Raw genomic sequence first — 18,125 nt, 5'->3', positions numbered from 1 at the left:
AATGTTATTTGTTGCAAAATTGAAAAAACAGGTTGGCCCAGCACTTGACAAGCTTGAAATTAAAAGAACTAATCTATTTAAGCTTAAATTTTATTTGAGATGCTTATATATGAAGTTCGGCCCTAAGCATAATGGGCTTAGGGTCAGCCCTATCGACTTCGAGTCCTTTTACTTTTTTAAAATAACAAATAATTCATTCATTCTACTATACATAAAATCTTATTCCAATATCAAATTATATAGACAACATCTTGCTTCTTAATATCTTGATTATGCAAAAATTTCTTATTTCAAATAATAAAACATTAAAATTTATAAATTCTCAATTCAAGTCATACGGTACAAATTAAATAAATTTAAGAATACTCTATTATTAAAAAAATATAAATTTTAAAATATTAATGCACATACGTAACATGAATCACATTATTGTCTAAAATCTAAAGTAGATAAAACAATTACTTTTTTGTCCAAACAAATTATTTTCTACAATTAAACAAACCAAACTTTTATTCAAAAAATATTAAACAAACCATGGTTTTATGTAAATTTTAATTATAAAAAAACTACTATAACAACTAAATATTTGAAATATTATCAAGAATATCGATGATATTACCATACTAAATAATATTTTAAAATATAAATAAATAAATAAGCTAAACAAGCTGGCCCATCTCAACCCATTAGGATTGGCCCTTATAAGTTTGTGTTTTGTTTTGACGTTTTAAAATTCAAGCTTGACCTTTGTAATTATTGGTCATAAACAGGTCGACCTTATGGGCTCGACTTGTTTTGTTGGGACAAGCATCCTAGTGAGCAATACTCTTCCAAATCTACCTCTCTTTATCAAAATTCCCTATCTTTTGCCTTTGTGATGTTTGGATAAGACCACTTTGCAACTAAGTAAGGCTTGATGTTGATGGGTCATATAAAGATGGGATTGGTAAATGTGAAGGTGTTGTAAGAGATCATAATGCTAATTAAATATGGGGCTTTAACATGAATATGGGTAATTATCCTTTGCTATTATTAAAGTGATTAGTATTATTTATGGTCTTTAAATATGTTGAGAAAGGAAATTTCACATGTACAGTCTATACGGATTGTGTTGAGATGATCAACTTGATTACTAGAAGTGATATTACTCACCACTTATTAGAAAAATTATCAACCAAGCTAGAATTTATTTTTATTTAGACCCTTAGGCTCAAAATGATTTTGTATGTTACATTATTTTTATCAACTTCCACCTTATTGTATTAAGATGGTGGATGGTGAACGAAGATTGTCCGATAGACTTGACTATAGCTTGCAATTACTTTTGATTAAGGATCTATCTTCATTAAAAAGGAAAAAAAAAAAAAAAAACTCCTCATCTTCTCCTGAAAATTCTGCACAAACCAATGAGGGATATCCTTTCCCACCATCACCCTAACAACAGCACTCGTGTACTTGGTTGCTCTTCTCAGGAAACCTTGGATCATGTTTTATTGCATTGTCATCAAACCTCTTGATTGGCCTCTCTGCATCTTCAAACACACATCACGAGGTTCAAAATTCATTCCATACATATAGGTCGATCCTCATACACCACGATTTCAAATGGGATCTACTTTCTGCCATTAATTTTTTTAATCATGTTTATGTTTTCTTTTTCCGTTGTTATTGTTTACGTTTTTGTTTGAAACAGTAAGCCATATCCAGTCATCCACCATGGACGGCCAACTATTGTTACTTTGTCTTTTTAATATAATCGTTATCGTTATTCTGCAAAGAAAAAAAAAAAAAGAGTTATTCACCGTCTGACTGTGCTTTCAAACGCAGATTAATGGCATGTCAGAGGAATTTGCAACAATAACAATCTCATACAATGAAAGTTTAAATTAGTTTGCATAAGACATGATAATACCAAGTTTCTAAGATACAAGGTGATGGAATTAAAGAGAATGGTATTAACTGAGAGGCATCCTTGCTATTAAGGAGAATTATATTAAAGTTTTTCATAAAAAAATTAGGGTTAAGGTATAATTTTATTTTTAAACTATTATCGAAAGATTAATGTTGCTCCTAAACTAATGAAATTGGAACAATGTTGCCGTTGCCGTTTAAACATCCATTATTATTGTAGTTAGTAAAACTCACTTTTCATGAGTTAAGGTATAATTTTGCCCTTAACCTATTCACAAGAGAACAATGTTGCCTTCATCATTTAAAAATTATAAAATTAAATAAAAATAAAATAATATTAAATGTATATATAAAATAAATATAAGAAAAATATAAATTATAATTTTATAACTTGTCAAATACAAGTGGATCTTAGTTAAATTAAATATGAGTAAAGTCAAAATTATTTGCATTTACACCTATAACTATCAACATTTTTATAAAAAAATAGTTTCAAATCATATTTTATACATGTGAATTATTCAAAAATAAAATTAACTTTTAGTAGGATTTAATTTTTTTTAATTTTTTTTTTAAATTGTTTAAGCATTTCTTTATATTATGTTTAAAATTGTCTGTTTTTTGAAAACCACTATGATTCTCAGTTTAACTTTAGTTTTTGGTTTAATAGCAGCTTAACTTTTGTCTAATCCAACTCAATCATAAAAATAATTTTTTGATCCAAACCAAGTCATTAACGATAGCTCCGGTCAATAGTTATGGGTACAATTAAAAATACTTTTGAATTTATTTATATCTAAATATCTAATTTAACTAAAATCTACTTATGACAAGTTATAAAATTATAATTTATATTTTTTCTTATATTTATTTTTATATATACATTTAATATTATTATAATTTTATTTTTATAATTTTTAAATGGTGAGGGCAACATTGTTCCTCTAAAAATAGTTTAGGGGCAAAATTACACCTTAACTCATGTAAAGTGGGTCTCACTAACTACAATAACAGACGTTTAAAACTGCAAGGGCAACATTGCTCTGATTTAATTAATTTATTGACAACATTGCTATTATGAATAGTTTAAAGGCAACATTGCTACTTTGAGAATAGTTGAAGGGTAAAATTACATCTTAACCCAAAAAATTATATCTTTAGTTAAGCTGTTAGTGAATTTTGTAATAATTAATTTCTTTGTAAGAGACTTATATGTAATTTTCTCTTGAGAAAATTGGTGAAAAGGACATTATTGAGAGGAAAATTAGTTCTAAGGACCAAATGCAAGATTTTATTCGTTAAAAAATATGTACAAAAGAACAAAATACCCTTCTTTAAACCAATGAAATTGAAAAAAAAAATTATCTGTTCAACGTATACACTCCAAGCCAGAAGTCTTGCACCTAAATTAGAAACCTTGCACCTGTAACAGTTCTCACCTCACCCCACTGGGAGTCTTTTGGATTGGGCCAACCCACATTATTGTAGCAGAAGTCAGCTTTCCTCAAGGTGGTACTTGAATTATTCCTCATCCCATTAAAGAGGTCTTTTGGAGCTTTCCCAAACTCGAACTTCCAACCTTCACCACCTTAAGGAAGTTGAGGTTAAGTTTAGTACCATTGAGTCAACTTTCTTAAGGTGGTGAAGGTTGGAGGTTCGAGTCTGCGAAGGCTTCAAAAGACCTCTTTAGTAGGGTGAAGAATAACCCAAATATCATATTGAGGAAAGTTGGCTTCCACTGTAGTGATGTGGGTTCGCCTAGTCCAAAAGACCCCTGATGGGGTGGGTAAAGACTATTACGTAAAAGGCACTTAACTTAATGGTATTAGACTTAGACTCAAGTTCCTCAAAGTCGTATAGGTTGGAGGTTTGGGTTTGAAAATGCTTCAAAATACCTATTTGGTTGGGTGAGAAATAACTCAAGTATCACATTAAAGAAAGTTGGCTTCCATTGTAGTGATGTGGGTTTGCCCATTCTAAAAGACCCCTAATGGAATGAGATGAGGACTGTTATAGTACCCATACCCAATCTAGAAGCCTCGCACCCCCAACCTAGAAGCCTAGCACCTAACCCAAAAGCCTCGCATCCAAGTCAAAAACTTTATACTCCCAGTCAGAAGCCTTGCACCCTAAGCCAATTTGACTGCAAAGCTTTTAGCTTAGGGTGCATGTGTTGAAAATAAAACTTTTATTTTTATTCAATTTTATTGATTTAAAGAGAGAGATATTTTAATTATTTATACATATTTTTAATAAATAAAACATTACATCTGGTTCTTGAGATTAATTTTTTTTTTAATTAAGATCTTTTTCACCAATTTTTCCTTTTCTTTTTCTATTATTCGAAGCTGCTAGGAAGACGTACTCTCCGTCTGATCCATCGAACGGCTGAAAGCTTCGCTCATTCAGTTGCACTTTGAGACGCTTAATTCAGGCGATCTGTATCGGAGAATCAAAAGGTCTCTGCTTCGGTTCGTGGTTGAGCGAGGAGATAGGCATCGGAATGGTGCGCGCAGCGAAGAAGGTGGAACCAAGTGGGGAGCCAAACCCGGAAGCGATAGGGCGCAAGAGGCTCAAAGGTTTGGCCTTTTCTAACAACTTACTCTCTGAGACGCCTGCCAACAGCCACCTTCATCTCAAGCCTTCCAAGACAGTGGTTAAGCATCACGGCTCAGACATTCTCAGGAAATCTCAGAGAAAGAACAGGTTCTTATTCTCCTTTCCGGGCCTCATTGCTCCCACTGGCGGCGGAAAGATTGGCGAGCTTAAGGATTTGGGAACTAAAAACCCCATTCTGTACCTCGATTTCCCTCAGGTTCTACTTTTCTTTGTTAGACCCACTCTTGAGGTTTTGATTTATATATGTACTATGTTATGGATTCTAAGTGATGATAGGATATTAGTAACTAGTCAACAGAAAAAGAAAATAGTTGCATGGGAATTGACTGACACTTTTGAGGACGTTCTGCAAGTGTGATTTTGTTAACCTTCTATTTGCATTACGATTTGTGATTGCAAATTTCCACTCTCGATATATTCCCGGTCCCATGGTCTCTTCTGTTCATTTCGGTTTTTGCACAAATCGTTTTGAAAGGGAGAAAACCCTGTTCAATAGAACTGTGAAATTCAGGCTTGTGCCAATATGATTCTACACGATTAAGCTTTGAAGCACTTGTACTTTTGAAACAGTGGTCATTTTATGTTCAACTGTTTGCTTGCTTTCGCTCTAATTTTGGAGCAATGTTCAAACTCGTGAATCCTGGGAAGTATGAGAGTGGCTCTGTTTTGATTGTAACAATATGCAATTTCATGTTGTAATCAATTTCTGCCTTTTTCCTTTTCAGGGCCGAATGAAGTTATTTGGGACTATTGTATATCCGAAGAGCAGATACCTGACTTTACAGTTTTCTAGAAGCGGAAAGAATGCAATGTGCGAAGATTATTTTGACAATATGGTTGGTTTTCCCCTTCCTAATTATTTGCATTTTGTTTTGAGACTTTAATTAGAGCAAAGCAACCATATACTTCTGATTGATGTATCAACCGTAAGGGAACTGATTAGTTTGACAATAGTTGAAAGAGAATAAAATGATTTGAAAATAGAGAACAGGAAGAGAGACTTATAAATCAGATTCCATCAATACAAAATTACACATAACGATCAACAATGATCTGTTTTATGGCTATATTAGAGTCCGTTAGAATTTCAACTCACTCTCTTAACTGCTATGATGTTATTAACTACTATTAACTCACTCAGCTACTTCTACATTCATGGGTTGCCTAACAATACTTCCCCCTGTAAAGCTGTTGACTTCAAGGATCACTATTGTATTACAAAAATCAGGTATTCGTTGAAAATCAAAAAGCTGGACCTGAATAGCATCTAGAAAGCCCTATAGATTTTGGACATTGTATTTTAAAAACCCAGTCATATCCATCTAAAGGGATAATTGAAGCATCTGTGCTAAATTTTGTGAGTGGCGTTAACTAAGGCCTGTTTCTGTTATTTTTAGATTCTACTATTAAGTAGTTTGCTTGAAATTTTTTTTATTTCTTTTAAAGTTTGTGCTTTGATTGTGATTTTCATGTCTATGCTTATGATAGGTTTCGAACCTATGTTTTATTTAATCTTTCTCCCCTCTATTATATCCCTGTTTTGGTTTTGCTACAGTAAGCATTCCTCCCTTTTCCTCTTGTGACTTGTCGGTCAAGGACTAAAAGTAACATGCGTCTCTTTTCACTTCTTCAATTCCAAACTTTGTACCTTCTGGAATTGGAAAAATGGTCATTTATACTTACATTCCTTATTGACAATATAATGAATTTACCAGATTGTATTTTCGGATGCATGGTGGATTGGGACAAAAGATGGGAATCCAGAAGAAGCCAGACTTGAATTTCCTAAGGAATTGTATGAGGTCAGTACATTTTAAAATGCTAGATTGCAACTTTTGCTTTTCTAGTTTGGCATAGTGAGAGAATGAAGTATCTTTTGTGATTTAACTGTACATTTCAGGGACAACCAGCTGAATATGACTTTAAAGGTGGTGCAGGTTCTGCATCTGTAGTTAATCCGGTTGTTCCCAAAACCAGGATGCAATGTGCTGAGCAACAATCGCCAAAGACACCTGCTGAGGATGATCTATCAGACAGTGAAAACAACAACAAAGGTACTAAGGAGGTGGTTCCAGTTCGACACTCAGAGAGAACCCCAAGAAAATCATACAAGTAATAGCCTTCTTTTCCACATAAGATTACTTTTTATCTGTTGCCTTCCTGCCCTGCGCTCAATATTATGCCTACTTATATTTTAGTCTTGAGTTAAGAAGCACTGAGGTAAGTATGAGCATTGGGTATAACAAGATACAGGATAAGCAACTTCTAATATTTTAAGATATGTGTATAGAATACATGCGTTCAACAAATTAACACATGACTAAACTTCAAAGTGTATAATATTATCTTGTTGAAGTTAAATTTTATGTCACCTGTGATTTAAACTTCAAAGCGTCAGTCATTTAACTTTTCTTATTGGTTTAGACTTGCAGATGCCTCTAGTGATGAATCTCCTGAAAGCAGCCCGGATCTCTCTGAACATGAAGAAAAAGTAAGTTATTACTGCTGCCAATGATCATCATATTATAAACATCTTTATAATTGGTTAGCTAGCGGTGCTCAGTTTCGTTTTATTTCCTTTGGAATTTGATATTTTTGATAACTAATCGACCTCAAATTTTAGAACTTCATTGACCATACAGTATATATTTTATGTGCAACTATATGTTACCTTCCTTAATTCACTGATATAGAAAGAAAGTCCATGCATGGTGATCGGTGATGTTAAGGAGGATGCTGTAGAAGAAATTCAGGTCCCTAAGGAAAATAAAAAGTTGGCTTCAGGATCTACGTCTAAAAAGGTCTCTCAAGTTTCTTCAACATCTGCAGCTAAGGAAGTTTCCAGCGGCAATTGTGGTTCACTTGTCCAAGCTACTTTATCCACATTATTCAAAAAGGTGGAAGAAAAGGTAAGCTTTTGCTTCAAATTTTGGCATGGGAAAAATGCAGAGAATTGTTGAAGACAAATTTTAGGATACTCCAATTCCCCTTGTATATTATATGTTTTTGCAACTTCTATTTTGGTTACCAATCTTTGGTTATTCTCTTAAAAGTTCACACAAGTTTTCAGTTTTCTGGTTTCTATATTCTTTTGGATGATTTAAGGATACATTTACTCAATAGTGCATAGGTTTTGGTGGGATATATGAGGACCAAAAAGTATAAATAGTGTCATACTTGTGATAGTTTTACTTCTGATCTAAGTACGGTCATGCATGCGATATCAACCTGGGTCTTGTATGGGTATATAGCTAAGCAATCCTTTATGGGAAGCTGTAAGCATTGACAGAAAGTGCCATGCATTCTGCATTTGTTCCATGATCTGCATTGTAATTCATAAGACATTCACAGGTGATATTTCTTCAGTCGTAACAGTGTTTTCTCACAGGTGTGTTCTTTTGTGATTTTGTCTAATCTATAGGGTCAGTTTTGGGTGATCATTTATCAGGTTTCCATATTTAAAAAAAAAAAAAAATTTCTTAAACACATGGAATTTGTGTTCTGTTATTTGCCTTACGGAGAGGGCATCAAGACGCATTTTAAAACAATGGAGCCCATGTTTGCTGTGGTTTGCAAATCATTGAATCTGTAATAATTCAATTTTAAGGTCAAAATTTTTATCTATATTAAGGGAATACTGATTAAAGATATGGACATCTCCAAATATTGTGTACCAGTCAGTCTTGGAAAATGGATTGATCTTTTGAACAGGATAACTAAAATGTAGAGCTTTAAATAGATATTAGAAAAGAAAAATAGAAAACAAGGGGCTATTGTTCTGCCTGACTGGACTATTGTAAACCACCCTACATTGCTTGAGTCTGCAAAAGCATAATCTTCAAACTTGAAATTATGCTATAATTTGTTATTTTTCTTATTCGGCCTTTCAAACAGGAGAAAAGTAGATCATCAATGTGCATCTTCTGTCTATTGGACAACCTTAGCGCTTCATTCCAATTATCTTGCGTTCTAATGACATAAATTCAATATACTGCTCAGTACGTTGAGATATTGGTCGGATTGATTGACTCTCTAAACTCTTCCATTTTCAGAAGGCTCCAAGAATCCGGAAGAAACTTCCATCATCAAAAGGTAGTTAGTTTAAGCATTTTTAGGTAGTTATATTATGGGAATTGGATCATTAAAGTTATTCATGTTTTCCAGATTCCACCAAAAAGTTGCAGAATGCTGGTTCAAAAAGGAACATAGATCTGGTTCTTCTTCTTCTTCAACTAGTTTTCTGAATCTCTTTCACTTTGTTTCGGGAGAAGTTTTCCTTTAATGCCCTTAGTGCTTCACATTAAGATAGAATACAAGCTGAGGTCTTTTTGGCTTTTGTCACAGGAGGAAGGATCCAAGAAAAGAGTAAAACAGAGCAAAGACAATGATCCTGGTTACCATTCTCTCTCCCTCTCCTCCTTCTAAATGTTTATGGTACAGAATTAATTTAAAAAATAAAACTCTTAGATCAGAATAAAATATAAAACCTGTGGCTAGTTGCAGTGTTCACAAGTTGTCAACAATTCGTCTCATTTCTTAGGCTCAGCATAATGCATGGGACCCCCGCATGGTTTTTAACCTAAATATGTGAATGCATCTTCGGGTATTTGCCTGACCAAGCATAAAAAAGAGACTTATTGATCATTGGCGCCTGTATGGCTAGGTTTAATGTGCACCAGGCGATCAAACACTAAATGGGGATCAACAAGTGGTGAAATTTTAGAATTCATGGATGTAGACTGCTCCTGCTTCTGTCAGCATTATCGAGTCATCATTAAGTGTTTGATAAATTTCTAATTTTAATTTGGATATTATATTTGGAAAAGAAACTGTAGATCCGTTTAAGATTTGGCATCGTACTTGATCAATGGATTGAAGTCCTGTTTTGCTGGCAGTTTCAACGGCAGTAAAGAAACTTGTTTCTGATTCTGATGGAACAACCTTCAAATCTCCAGTTCAGGAGAAGAAACTAGTAGTGCTTTGTTTGATATGTTCTGGACTGGATATCCATCTAAAAAAATGTGAATAGATCTGGATCTAGCCTTCCAATGCATTGAATGCGTTTTATGTTTTTGGCGTGTCTAAAATGTTGAATTTTTTTTTTTTAAACAATGATCAAAACTTCTGTTTTGTTAATAAGTAATTTCATTTATCAAACTATGACAGGTTTGCTCATCGTGTTTTTATTTTGTAGGTGGAAATAAGGCACCGAAGGGTAAAAAACGCAAGGTATATTTTTCTTGTTCTCGAAAGTCTAGAGGTTTCTTAGTAGGGGTTTAGTAGTGATTTCTTTTAGTGGGTTCTTATGGTTGTTCTTTATTCATTTCGTGACGCTGCATTAAATTAAGACGACGAATAAGTTGGTACAGACTTGGTCCCTGCTTGACTTTACATAAGGAATTTGCAGTAAATTTCACGGATGCTTTGTTTCTCTCGAGTAATTTGACATTGTACCAATAAAATTTAGGTTGAAGATGAAGTTGATGACATTGAAGAAGTTTCAAGTGATTCAGAGGTAATTGTCCTTGTCACATGCATTAACATTCAAATACGTAAAGACAGGCTTTTACGATTACAAGCACAAAAATTCAGTTTTCAAGTAGTGTTAAATACCTGGGCATATTTTTATTGAATGATCTGATATATATATTTGAAGAACTTGGCAATCTCATACACCTATATTCATCTTGCTGTTATTAATTATTATACCAATTTGCTGTCATGGCTCTTTTTTACATAGGATATGGATGAAAGCGACGAAGATTGGACTGCTTGAGCTTATGATCTGGATTGTAGAGATGATGCCACAAGTTCAAGCAAGTCAAGTGATGCTATTTCCCTTGCTAAAATTGTCGACTCTGATGGCTAGAGAAGGCTGAAACGCCTTTCATGCACAAGTTCGTGCTTGAGAAGTGACATATCATTGTGGCATGATGAAGAATGAGTTGAAATGATTGACAGAAAAAATGGAGATGTGTGGAGGGTTGAAGGAAGTTTTACTGTGGAGAATCAAATCTGTTGTATCAATGATAGGGGCAAGGTTTTAGTTTACTATTTGTAAATTAAGCAATTTCTTTCTAACAAGCATCATGGGTATGCGTTCGAGATTGTTTTATAATATCCTGGCACTTCTATGGCATTATAAAATAGTTAAAGCATACATTTAATTTTTTTAATTTTACACAATATTTCATTTTAATTCTTTAACTTTATAAAGTGTTTTTTAGTCCTTTAATTCTAACATCGTTAGTTTTATCTCAACAAATTTTTATATTAAATTTTTAAATATTGATAAAACATTTTAAATGTTGACATATTAAGTTCTGTTTTTTTTAATTATAATGATTGATGTAAAAAATAATTATTTGAAATCGACAATGTTAGGGTTAGAGGGTTAAAAAGATATTTTATAAAATTAAAGTATGAAATTGAAATTTTATATAAAGTTAAAAGATTAAAAGTATGTTTTAGTTTTACAAAATTAATTTTTAGAATGCTCTTATTTTGATATATATATAAAAAAAAAAAAAAAATAATAGATATGTTAGTTTTGTGAATATAAAAAATACCGAATAAGGCTTTAAATGATTTTTTAATTATCTTGTAAGCGTTTTACCAGACATTATCATATATTTTACCTTCGCAAAATCCATAGACTGAAGAATAATCATGTAATCCAGCATTTTCACAAAAATAAAAAAAAAGAAATATAAAGATACTCAGCTCATAAAAAATACTTTCTTTGTCTCAAATTATAAGACTTTTAGAGAAGATTTAGTATTCCAGAATAGAAAACACTTTGATAAAAATAAAATTTTATTAATGATACTTTTTAATATTATCCTTTCCATATATTTTCTCTCTTTAATATTCTTTCATCAATGGAGTGTTAAAAGAAGGACATTTTTAAAAATTTATATTTTTATCTTGAAAAAATAAAATTATAAAGTATATTTAATGAATTTTATTAACATATGAAATTTTATCTAATAGTATTTTATAATTTGAAATGGAGGTAGTATTACTTTGAGTTATTAACATTGACAAGAGCTCATACCTTCACGTACATTCTCCAACTAGAAACTAGAATTAGAGAGCTCAATGCAATTCCTATAATAACCCATTATACATTACACTAATGACTGAACTTCATCCCAACTCACCATAAGGAAGCATACTTTTCTGGTGTAAGATAATAACCGGTAACTATTTTACGCAAACCTACGTTTGCTTTGCAAAAGTTTTGAAGGTGAAGATTTACAAGGCAGTAATAAACTAAAGGCTTTGAACAAGACATTAATTTGAAGCCAAAACTACACCTCTAATGACCTAAGAAAGTATCAACCCTGTCATTCGTTGCCCTGGACAAGAACTTCATGCAAATCGGTGGCTTAACTCCAGCAAGAGCAAGTATTGAAGCAGGCAGAGTCCATATCCCATCCCCACAGATCAAACCAGAAGCTACTGCAGGACCAAAAGCATCTGCTTTAGCCTTGTTCAACCTCTCCCACACATACAGGATCAGACTTCCAACACACATGTCAATGGCAAAGTATGGTCCTATGTAGAAGGGAATGGCCATGGCCATTGGAAGTGGTATGAACCACCCTCTCTTACCCATCAAGTCTTTGATCAAGTTTATCACAACGGCAGAACCAAAGAAAATATAGCAAAGCAGAAGACACTCCTTTGGCAGAGATGAGAAGCCTTCCACCCCCAATTTGGCCATGTTCCGGTACACGACTGCATAAGGAGCAGGGTACTCACTTTTGGGGCTCCCCAGGTCATGAAATGCTTTATAGAAAATCCAGAAAACACATGGAGAGACCACACAGCCCATTGCTGTGCCTATAATTTGGCTCACAAACATAGACCGAGGTGAAGATAATGTGAGGTAGCCAGTCTTGAAATCCTGCATCAAGTCCGAGGCTGTGGAGACTATGTTCATCATTACTCCACACGCAGCGAGGCCTGCAAGAACCCCACCATGTGAGGCTCCAGCCCATGCCCCAATAGTGAATATGGCCAACTTTCCATAGGTGGATGCAAGGGACCAATCGGTTAACCCAGCTCCATAAGCATTGCAGAATGCTAAAGTGGGAGCAAGAAGGTAGATAACCAATATGTAGTACCATTTCAGTTGATGAAAGATGTGTGGAAGTGTGGCTACAGAGACAGCAGCTATTGCAACATAGCCCCCAATAGCATAATATGCCGGTATTTGATCTTTGAGGAAATGTTGGGTGCGGCGCTGTTCATCATAAGAAAGGTGTGAGGTCATGGATGAGTTTTGATCTGCAACAGGAAGTTCATTCTCCCTTTGTCTTTCTCGGACTTGGTTATACATGCCTACGAGGGTATGACTTAGCACCTTAACGAAGTTATACAAACCATCTCCCAGGATCATGGCTATGGCAATAAATACCTGATTCCAAGGGGCAAGACATATTCAATTAATTGGAAGGCCTTAGAAAGCATGTGAACAGCAACAGTGTGTGTATGTTCGGCAGTTCAGAACAGAAAGGGGCAGGGTCTGAAGAGGGGAGAAGGGGAAGAGGGATGGCTAAATGATAATTTTCTTTCCTCTTCTTTAGGAAAATTTCCCTTGAAAAATCTTCCAAGTTCCATGAACTTAAAAATATAAAAAAAGACTTGGAAGATTTTGGAAGTTCATTTGAAAATCCTTCGTGGTAACTTCAAGATAAGGAAAATGTGAAAATGAAATCTCTCTCTCTCTCTCTCTCTCTCTCTCCCCTCCACCCAGGCATACCATAAAGTAAATATCAGCACCAAGAGTGTTTTCCAATAGGAAACTAACCTTATAACCTTGGAGGCCACTTAGGCTAGAATCAGGAAGGTCTGCAGAGTACCATTGGCCTTTTTTGCGTTCTATGAGAGGCCACAGGATTCCCCAAGAAAGAATTCCTCCGAGGAGCACTGATACATTTATAATATATGGGCAAATCATTCCTACTCCAACATAAATTGTGGAGAAATCAAAATAAAACCTGCAAAAAATAAAATCTTAGATTAAACACTTTAATTGAGAGTGCTGCTTATACGAAGCATGTTTTAGTATATTTTATTTATTTTCACATCAAGTTAAATGAGTTTTTCAACGAAAAAAAGGAGATGAAGCCCAAGAGCTTGGTCTAGTAGTTGAAGTAAGCATGTGCTGTGTGGCTCGGTGGATAGATCCTAATTATGCCAAATTTCTTGAGGCCGAGCAGCAAGGGATGATTTCCCTGAGGAAATCCCTCATCTAAGGGTATGTGGCTTGCCTTTGACCAGAGTAAGGAGGTGGATGCGTAATTCAGGTACATGAAGGTTGGCTAGACACCAATTAATCACAATACCACCAAAAAAATTAAAGTGACAACATACTTGTATTTGTATGCTTTGAGCCCCAGTGAAGGGAAGGATTGAAATCCACAGTCATCACTGGCAGTATAGAACCACTGAAAGAAGCCCCATAAGAAACTGAAAGTAAAGAATTTTCCCAATGTTCTCACTTGTTTCCTGAGAGTAAAAAGTAATTAGTCAGGCAGTATAGGTGCATAAATTCTCAAGCCATCACATCTTACAGTGTCTTACTTTGCTAATTTGGCTCCTTCAGGAGTGTGGAAGCTGTTGATAAGATGAGCAGTTGCAGTACCACTCGGATATGTCAATTTGAAGTCAATGATCATAATCTGAAAGCAATATTAGAAACAAAACTGAATCAAGGTTGGGGAAAATAAAATTCTGAAGAGGTAAAGATGATCCATTTCACCAGTAAAGTGTCAGTAAGGCTCCTGCATGTTCTGAAATAAAAAATTTATAATGCAAAACTGACAGAAGTTGATTTATGTTTGATAAAGTCATTTTTAACAATCAGAGGTCAATGGATGATGAAGCTAGTAGCGGAAGAATACATCATACCTTCCTTAGAGGTACAACAGAGAAGAGGCCAAGAAAGCTGACGACAAAGAGAAATCCAATAATCCATCCTAATGATGGGTTTTTGAAGTCACTCTTGTCTGAGGATAGGTTGGCTATTCGTTCACTCATTCCAAAGAGGTAGCTCCCAAAACCACCTGTTGATAAAAAGTGAACAACAACATTTAGTGCAAATGATATATGCAACGTTTTGCAGATATTTAGAGCAAGAATTTTTCAGTTCTTAAGTTACAAACATTTGACCTTGGATTAAACAGGTCAAATACTTCATTCCAGTTTGAGATATAAATCAAACAAGATCGAGGAAAAAAATCAACTATGCAAGAAGAAATCAGAAAACTAGAGCTCCTATGAAGCAAGGCAAAAGAAGAAAATTACTGTTTTGATGACAGTTATACCCCTACCCAAAATCATTAATTATTGCAATTACCTCTAACCATGTTTCCGTACCTTCCTAAATATGTCTTTTTTTAGTTATTTGACAACAGAAAGTAGTATTTTTTAAGAGATTTGCGAAACAATAATATTGATAAAAGCGCTTATCAAATGATTTTTCCAAATGGAAATTGTTTCTTCCTCATAATGCCTATGAAACTCCAGTAGAAGAAAGAGTCATTTCAAAACATGCAAAATTCACAAAAATCTCAAATGGGCCCTAACTCTTGATAAACTGTGCCGGCTGCTTTATTTATGAAAATTAATGGTAAATAACAGTGAATAGAACATGAGGGGGGGAAGTTAAGTTCTCTCAAATGATTTCAACAGTTAGAGCATAATTTTCTTAAGTTCTTCCACTTGGCATGTGTTGAAAACCAAAAATAGCTGTCTCTTTCAATGCATAGACCAAAATTTATGGTTGTGATCCTATAGCTATTCTAAGGTTCTAGAAGATAACCTGATAGTGACAAACACAGCAATCCTTGACTCAAGAGATAGTGAGTTGTATCTAACCCGGAAAATTCCACCCATTTATTCAAACACAGGAAAGACTCTAAACTTTCTCCGAGAATCGTCATCTTCATTTATAAAAATAATATCATGCCAGAATTTTGGGGATCTCTATGTAATCATATCAAAAGTTTTTTTTTTTTTGGGGGGGGGGACAATAGAGTAATCGGATCAAAATTGAGGTCAATACTCAATACCGCAAACTATGCTGAGCCCAAGTCATCCATATCCCCCTTATTTCAAAATATAATAGAATGAGAAAACGGTGCAAATCCAAATATATTAGTTTAAGATTTACCTGCAATGTTAACTGCTTAGAAACATAGTTTCTGGGTCAATCACAGATCAAAGCTTAGCTCCACAAACAATGAAGGTTAATGTCACTTCCCAATGATACAAATCCGAATGATAACTTTTGAGATTCACTTGCCATGTTCGATATTAAGAAGCATAATTTATAAATTACACACAGATCAAAATTCAATTCCTAAAATGGAGAAGGAAATTGTCACTTCAATAGGGTACAGATCCAGATATGAATCTGATGATCAGATTTCAAATTCAAAATAGTGAAGGTGATTGCAACTTAAAAAGCAAACCCCTCTAAACCTTAAATTGAGATTCATTTCCACAGCAAAGAAGCATAGTTTCAAAGATTAACCACATTTGAAATTCCAATTCCGCAGGTAACAAGCATAGAGTTAGAGAAGGTACCACTAAAGGCTATGCCAGAGGAAGCAACGACACATGTCTGAATGACAGTGTTCTCCTGTCTCGTAAACGGCTGCCTCAACATGCCAGATTTATCCAAGAATTTGGTCCAAGTTTTGACGAAGAAGAAACCCAGAAGGCCAGCAGAGACGTTGAGGGAAGGTATAATCCCGGTGGTGAGATTCAGTTTCATTACTATGAAACTGAACAGCACGCTCAGCAAAAGGCTCACCACAAGAGCTCTTATTGTCAGCTGATTCCTCCATGGCGGCACCTCTCGACTCAGGAACAACCTCTCCACAGAAATATCTTCTCCTTTAAGCCTCGAGTCCTTCTGGTTTGGATTCTGCACTTCCTCATCTTCTCCGGCAACCCCTTTTTCCACCCTATCCCCACTTCCTCTTTGAGCCATTTCGAGAGAGTATGGAGGTTGGAATCCAAGAGTTGAGGAAAACGACGTTCGGAATCCTTTAAGGGTGTGGATCAATGTATATCTTACTAGATCCTAATGACAACAATTAAAGATTTTATGACCAAAACAACAACTAAAGTTGCTCCATTTTCACGAGGAAAAAGTTGGCCGTGCAGTGAGGGTAGATTCATTGAGTAATTATTGTTACTGACATTTTATAGATAAATGTCGGCGTCAGCAAGAGGATGGATAATTAAAGAGATCGCGCGTTGTGAGTGACGTGAACGTGATACGGAAACGTTCTTTTTGTCGAGCGTGGGACCATCGCTTACATCTCACAAATTCGTGGGTTGGAAACTTGATGTTCTCTTTCTTTCTTTGGCTTTTTTTTTTTTAACAATAATTTGGAATCATTATGATATTATCTAATATTTTTTCTTATCCATCTTCTAATTATTTTCAATTACTGCTCTTATTTATGAGACAGAGATGAAAAAAAATTTAGTCCTATATCTTCAGGGCACATTATTAACTTTTATCATAATTATTTTATTTTTTGCTTTCATCGTAAATTTTTTTATCCCCTTAATAAAAAATACATTATTAAAGTATATATATATTTAATAGGGATAAAGTTAAAAATTTATTAAATTTTAAGATATAGTTAATAAATTTTATTAAACTTATTAAATTTGACCAAAAAAAGAAAATTAGTGAATTTTAAAGTTTTTTTTAATTATGATAAAATATATTAAAAATTACTTATAAATATGGTTAGATTAATATAAAGCAAAGAAGGTTTAAACTGTTAAATTATTGAATTTTATAACATAATGAATATATTTCTTATTTATTATATTAAAATTTTACATTATGCTAATCACTTCTTAATTACATAATGTTAAACTATTAAATTATTACATTTTAACATTATATTAAACTTTATTAATATTTAGTACCTGACGATCCTTTGAACTTGATTGTTTTTAGTAGAAAGATACATATACATCATCAAAAAGTGAGTCATTGTCTACTCCTTTTCAATTCTCTCTCCACTTAAAGCACTTAACTATTGAGAAATTCCAAATTCAATGTTCATTGTATTTGTTAAGAAACTCTTCATTCAATGTAAATAAATTACTGTTTGTGTTATTTGATTGATCTCAATTAATTACTCCCCCTAGTCTTATTACACTTTCAACTATTTCATGTATTTTAAAAAAATTTAGTTTTTTTGATATTATAAAAAAATAATACATAATTTTATTTTTACCATTGACTTTAAATAATAATATAACTATATTAAATATCTTTATGCTAATAAAAAAATAATAAAATTAAAAAATTAATTAATTATTATAATATATACTATATTTTGGATTAAAAATTATTTTTAAAAAGTGTTTTATAAATAAGACTGAAAAGAGTACATTGCAAGTGTGGTTTTACATAAAATTTAAGATAAATTGTACAGACTATTGTGACTTTTTATATATCTTACATAAATTTCAATTATATGTATTATATATATCTATATACATAACATTTTAATAATTTAAAATTTTATAATTTATTGATAAATACA

At 33.5% G+C, this 18,125-nt stretch overlaps 2 protein-coding genes across 5 annotated transcripts; one reads left to right on the top strand and one right to left on the bottom strand.

Annotated features, from left to right (window-relative positions):
* Nucleotides 1-4,338: 4,338 nt before the first annotated feature.
* LOC129293614 (DNA-binding protein RHL1-like) lies at nt 4,339-10,729 on the top strand. Of its 3 annotated transcripts, none has more exons than XM_054931670.1 (12): nt 4,339-4,726; nt 5,256-5,366; nt 6,246-6,332; nt 6,431-6,642; nt 6,955-7,021; nt 7,224-7,439; nt 8,586-8,622; nt 8,695-8,744; nt 8,875-8,923; nt 9,725-9,759; nt 9,998-10,045; nt 10,271-10,729. In XM_054931670.1, the coding sequence occupies exons 1-12, from the start codon at nt 4,415-4,417 to the stop codon at nt 10,304-10,306; spliced, it is 1,260 nt and encodes a 419-aa protein (XP_054787645.1). In that variant the 5' UTR covers nt 4,339-4,414; the 3' UTR covers nt 10,307-10,729. The 3 variants fall into 3 exon arrangements, with proteins under 3 accessions (XP_054787645.1, XP_054787646.1, XP_054787644.1); XM_054931671.1 differs by having other exon boundaries at nt 4,340-4,726; nt 7,260-7,439; nt 8,583-8,622; XM_054931669.1 differs by having other exon boundaries at nt 4,340-4,726; nt 8,583-8,622.
* Nucleotides 10,730-11,594: 865 nt separating this feature from the next.
* LOC129293380 (probable metal-nicotianamine transporter YSL5) lies at nt 11,595-16,729 on the bottom strand. Of its 2 annotated transcripts, XM_054931308.1 has the most exons (6): nt 16,132-16,729; nt 14,452-14,606; nt 14,125-14,222; nt 13,915-14,049; nt 13,349-13,538; nt 11,595-12,955 (listed from the first exon to the last, which is right to left on the bottom strand). In XM_054931308.1, exons 1-6 carry the CDS (start codon nt 16,538-16,540, stop codon nt 11,852-11,854), a joined length of 2,091 nt encoding a protein of 696 aa, XP_054787283.1. In that variant the 5' UTR covers nt 16,541-16,729; the 3' UTR covers nt 11,595-11,851. The 2 variants fall into 2 exon arrangements, with proteins under 2 accessions (XP_054787283.1, XP_054787284.1); XM_054931309.1 differs by lacking the exons at nt 14,452-14,606; nt 16,132-16,729 and having other exon boundaries at nt 13,349-13,467.
* Nucleotides 16,730-18,125: the final 1,396 nt, after the last annotated feature.

Source organism: Prosopis cineraria, unplaced genomic scaffold (assembly GCF_029017545.1).
Source record: "Prosopis cineraria cultivar Desert tree isolate PC_DT_omini unplaced genomic scaffold, ASM2901754v1 PC14, whole genome shotgun sequence".
Classification (NCBI taxonomy): domain Eukaryota; kingdom Viridiplantae; phylum Streptophyta; class Magnoliopsida; order Fabales; family Fabaceae; genus Prosopis; species Prosopis cineraria.
The sequence above is the reverse complement of the archived record's forward strand: the minus strand, read 5'-3'. Positions and strand labels throughout refer to the sequence as shown.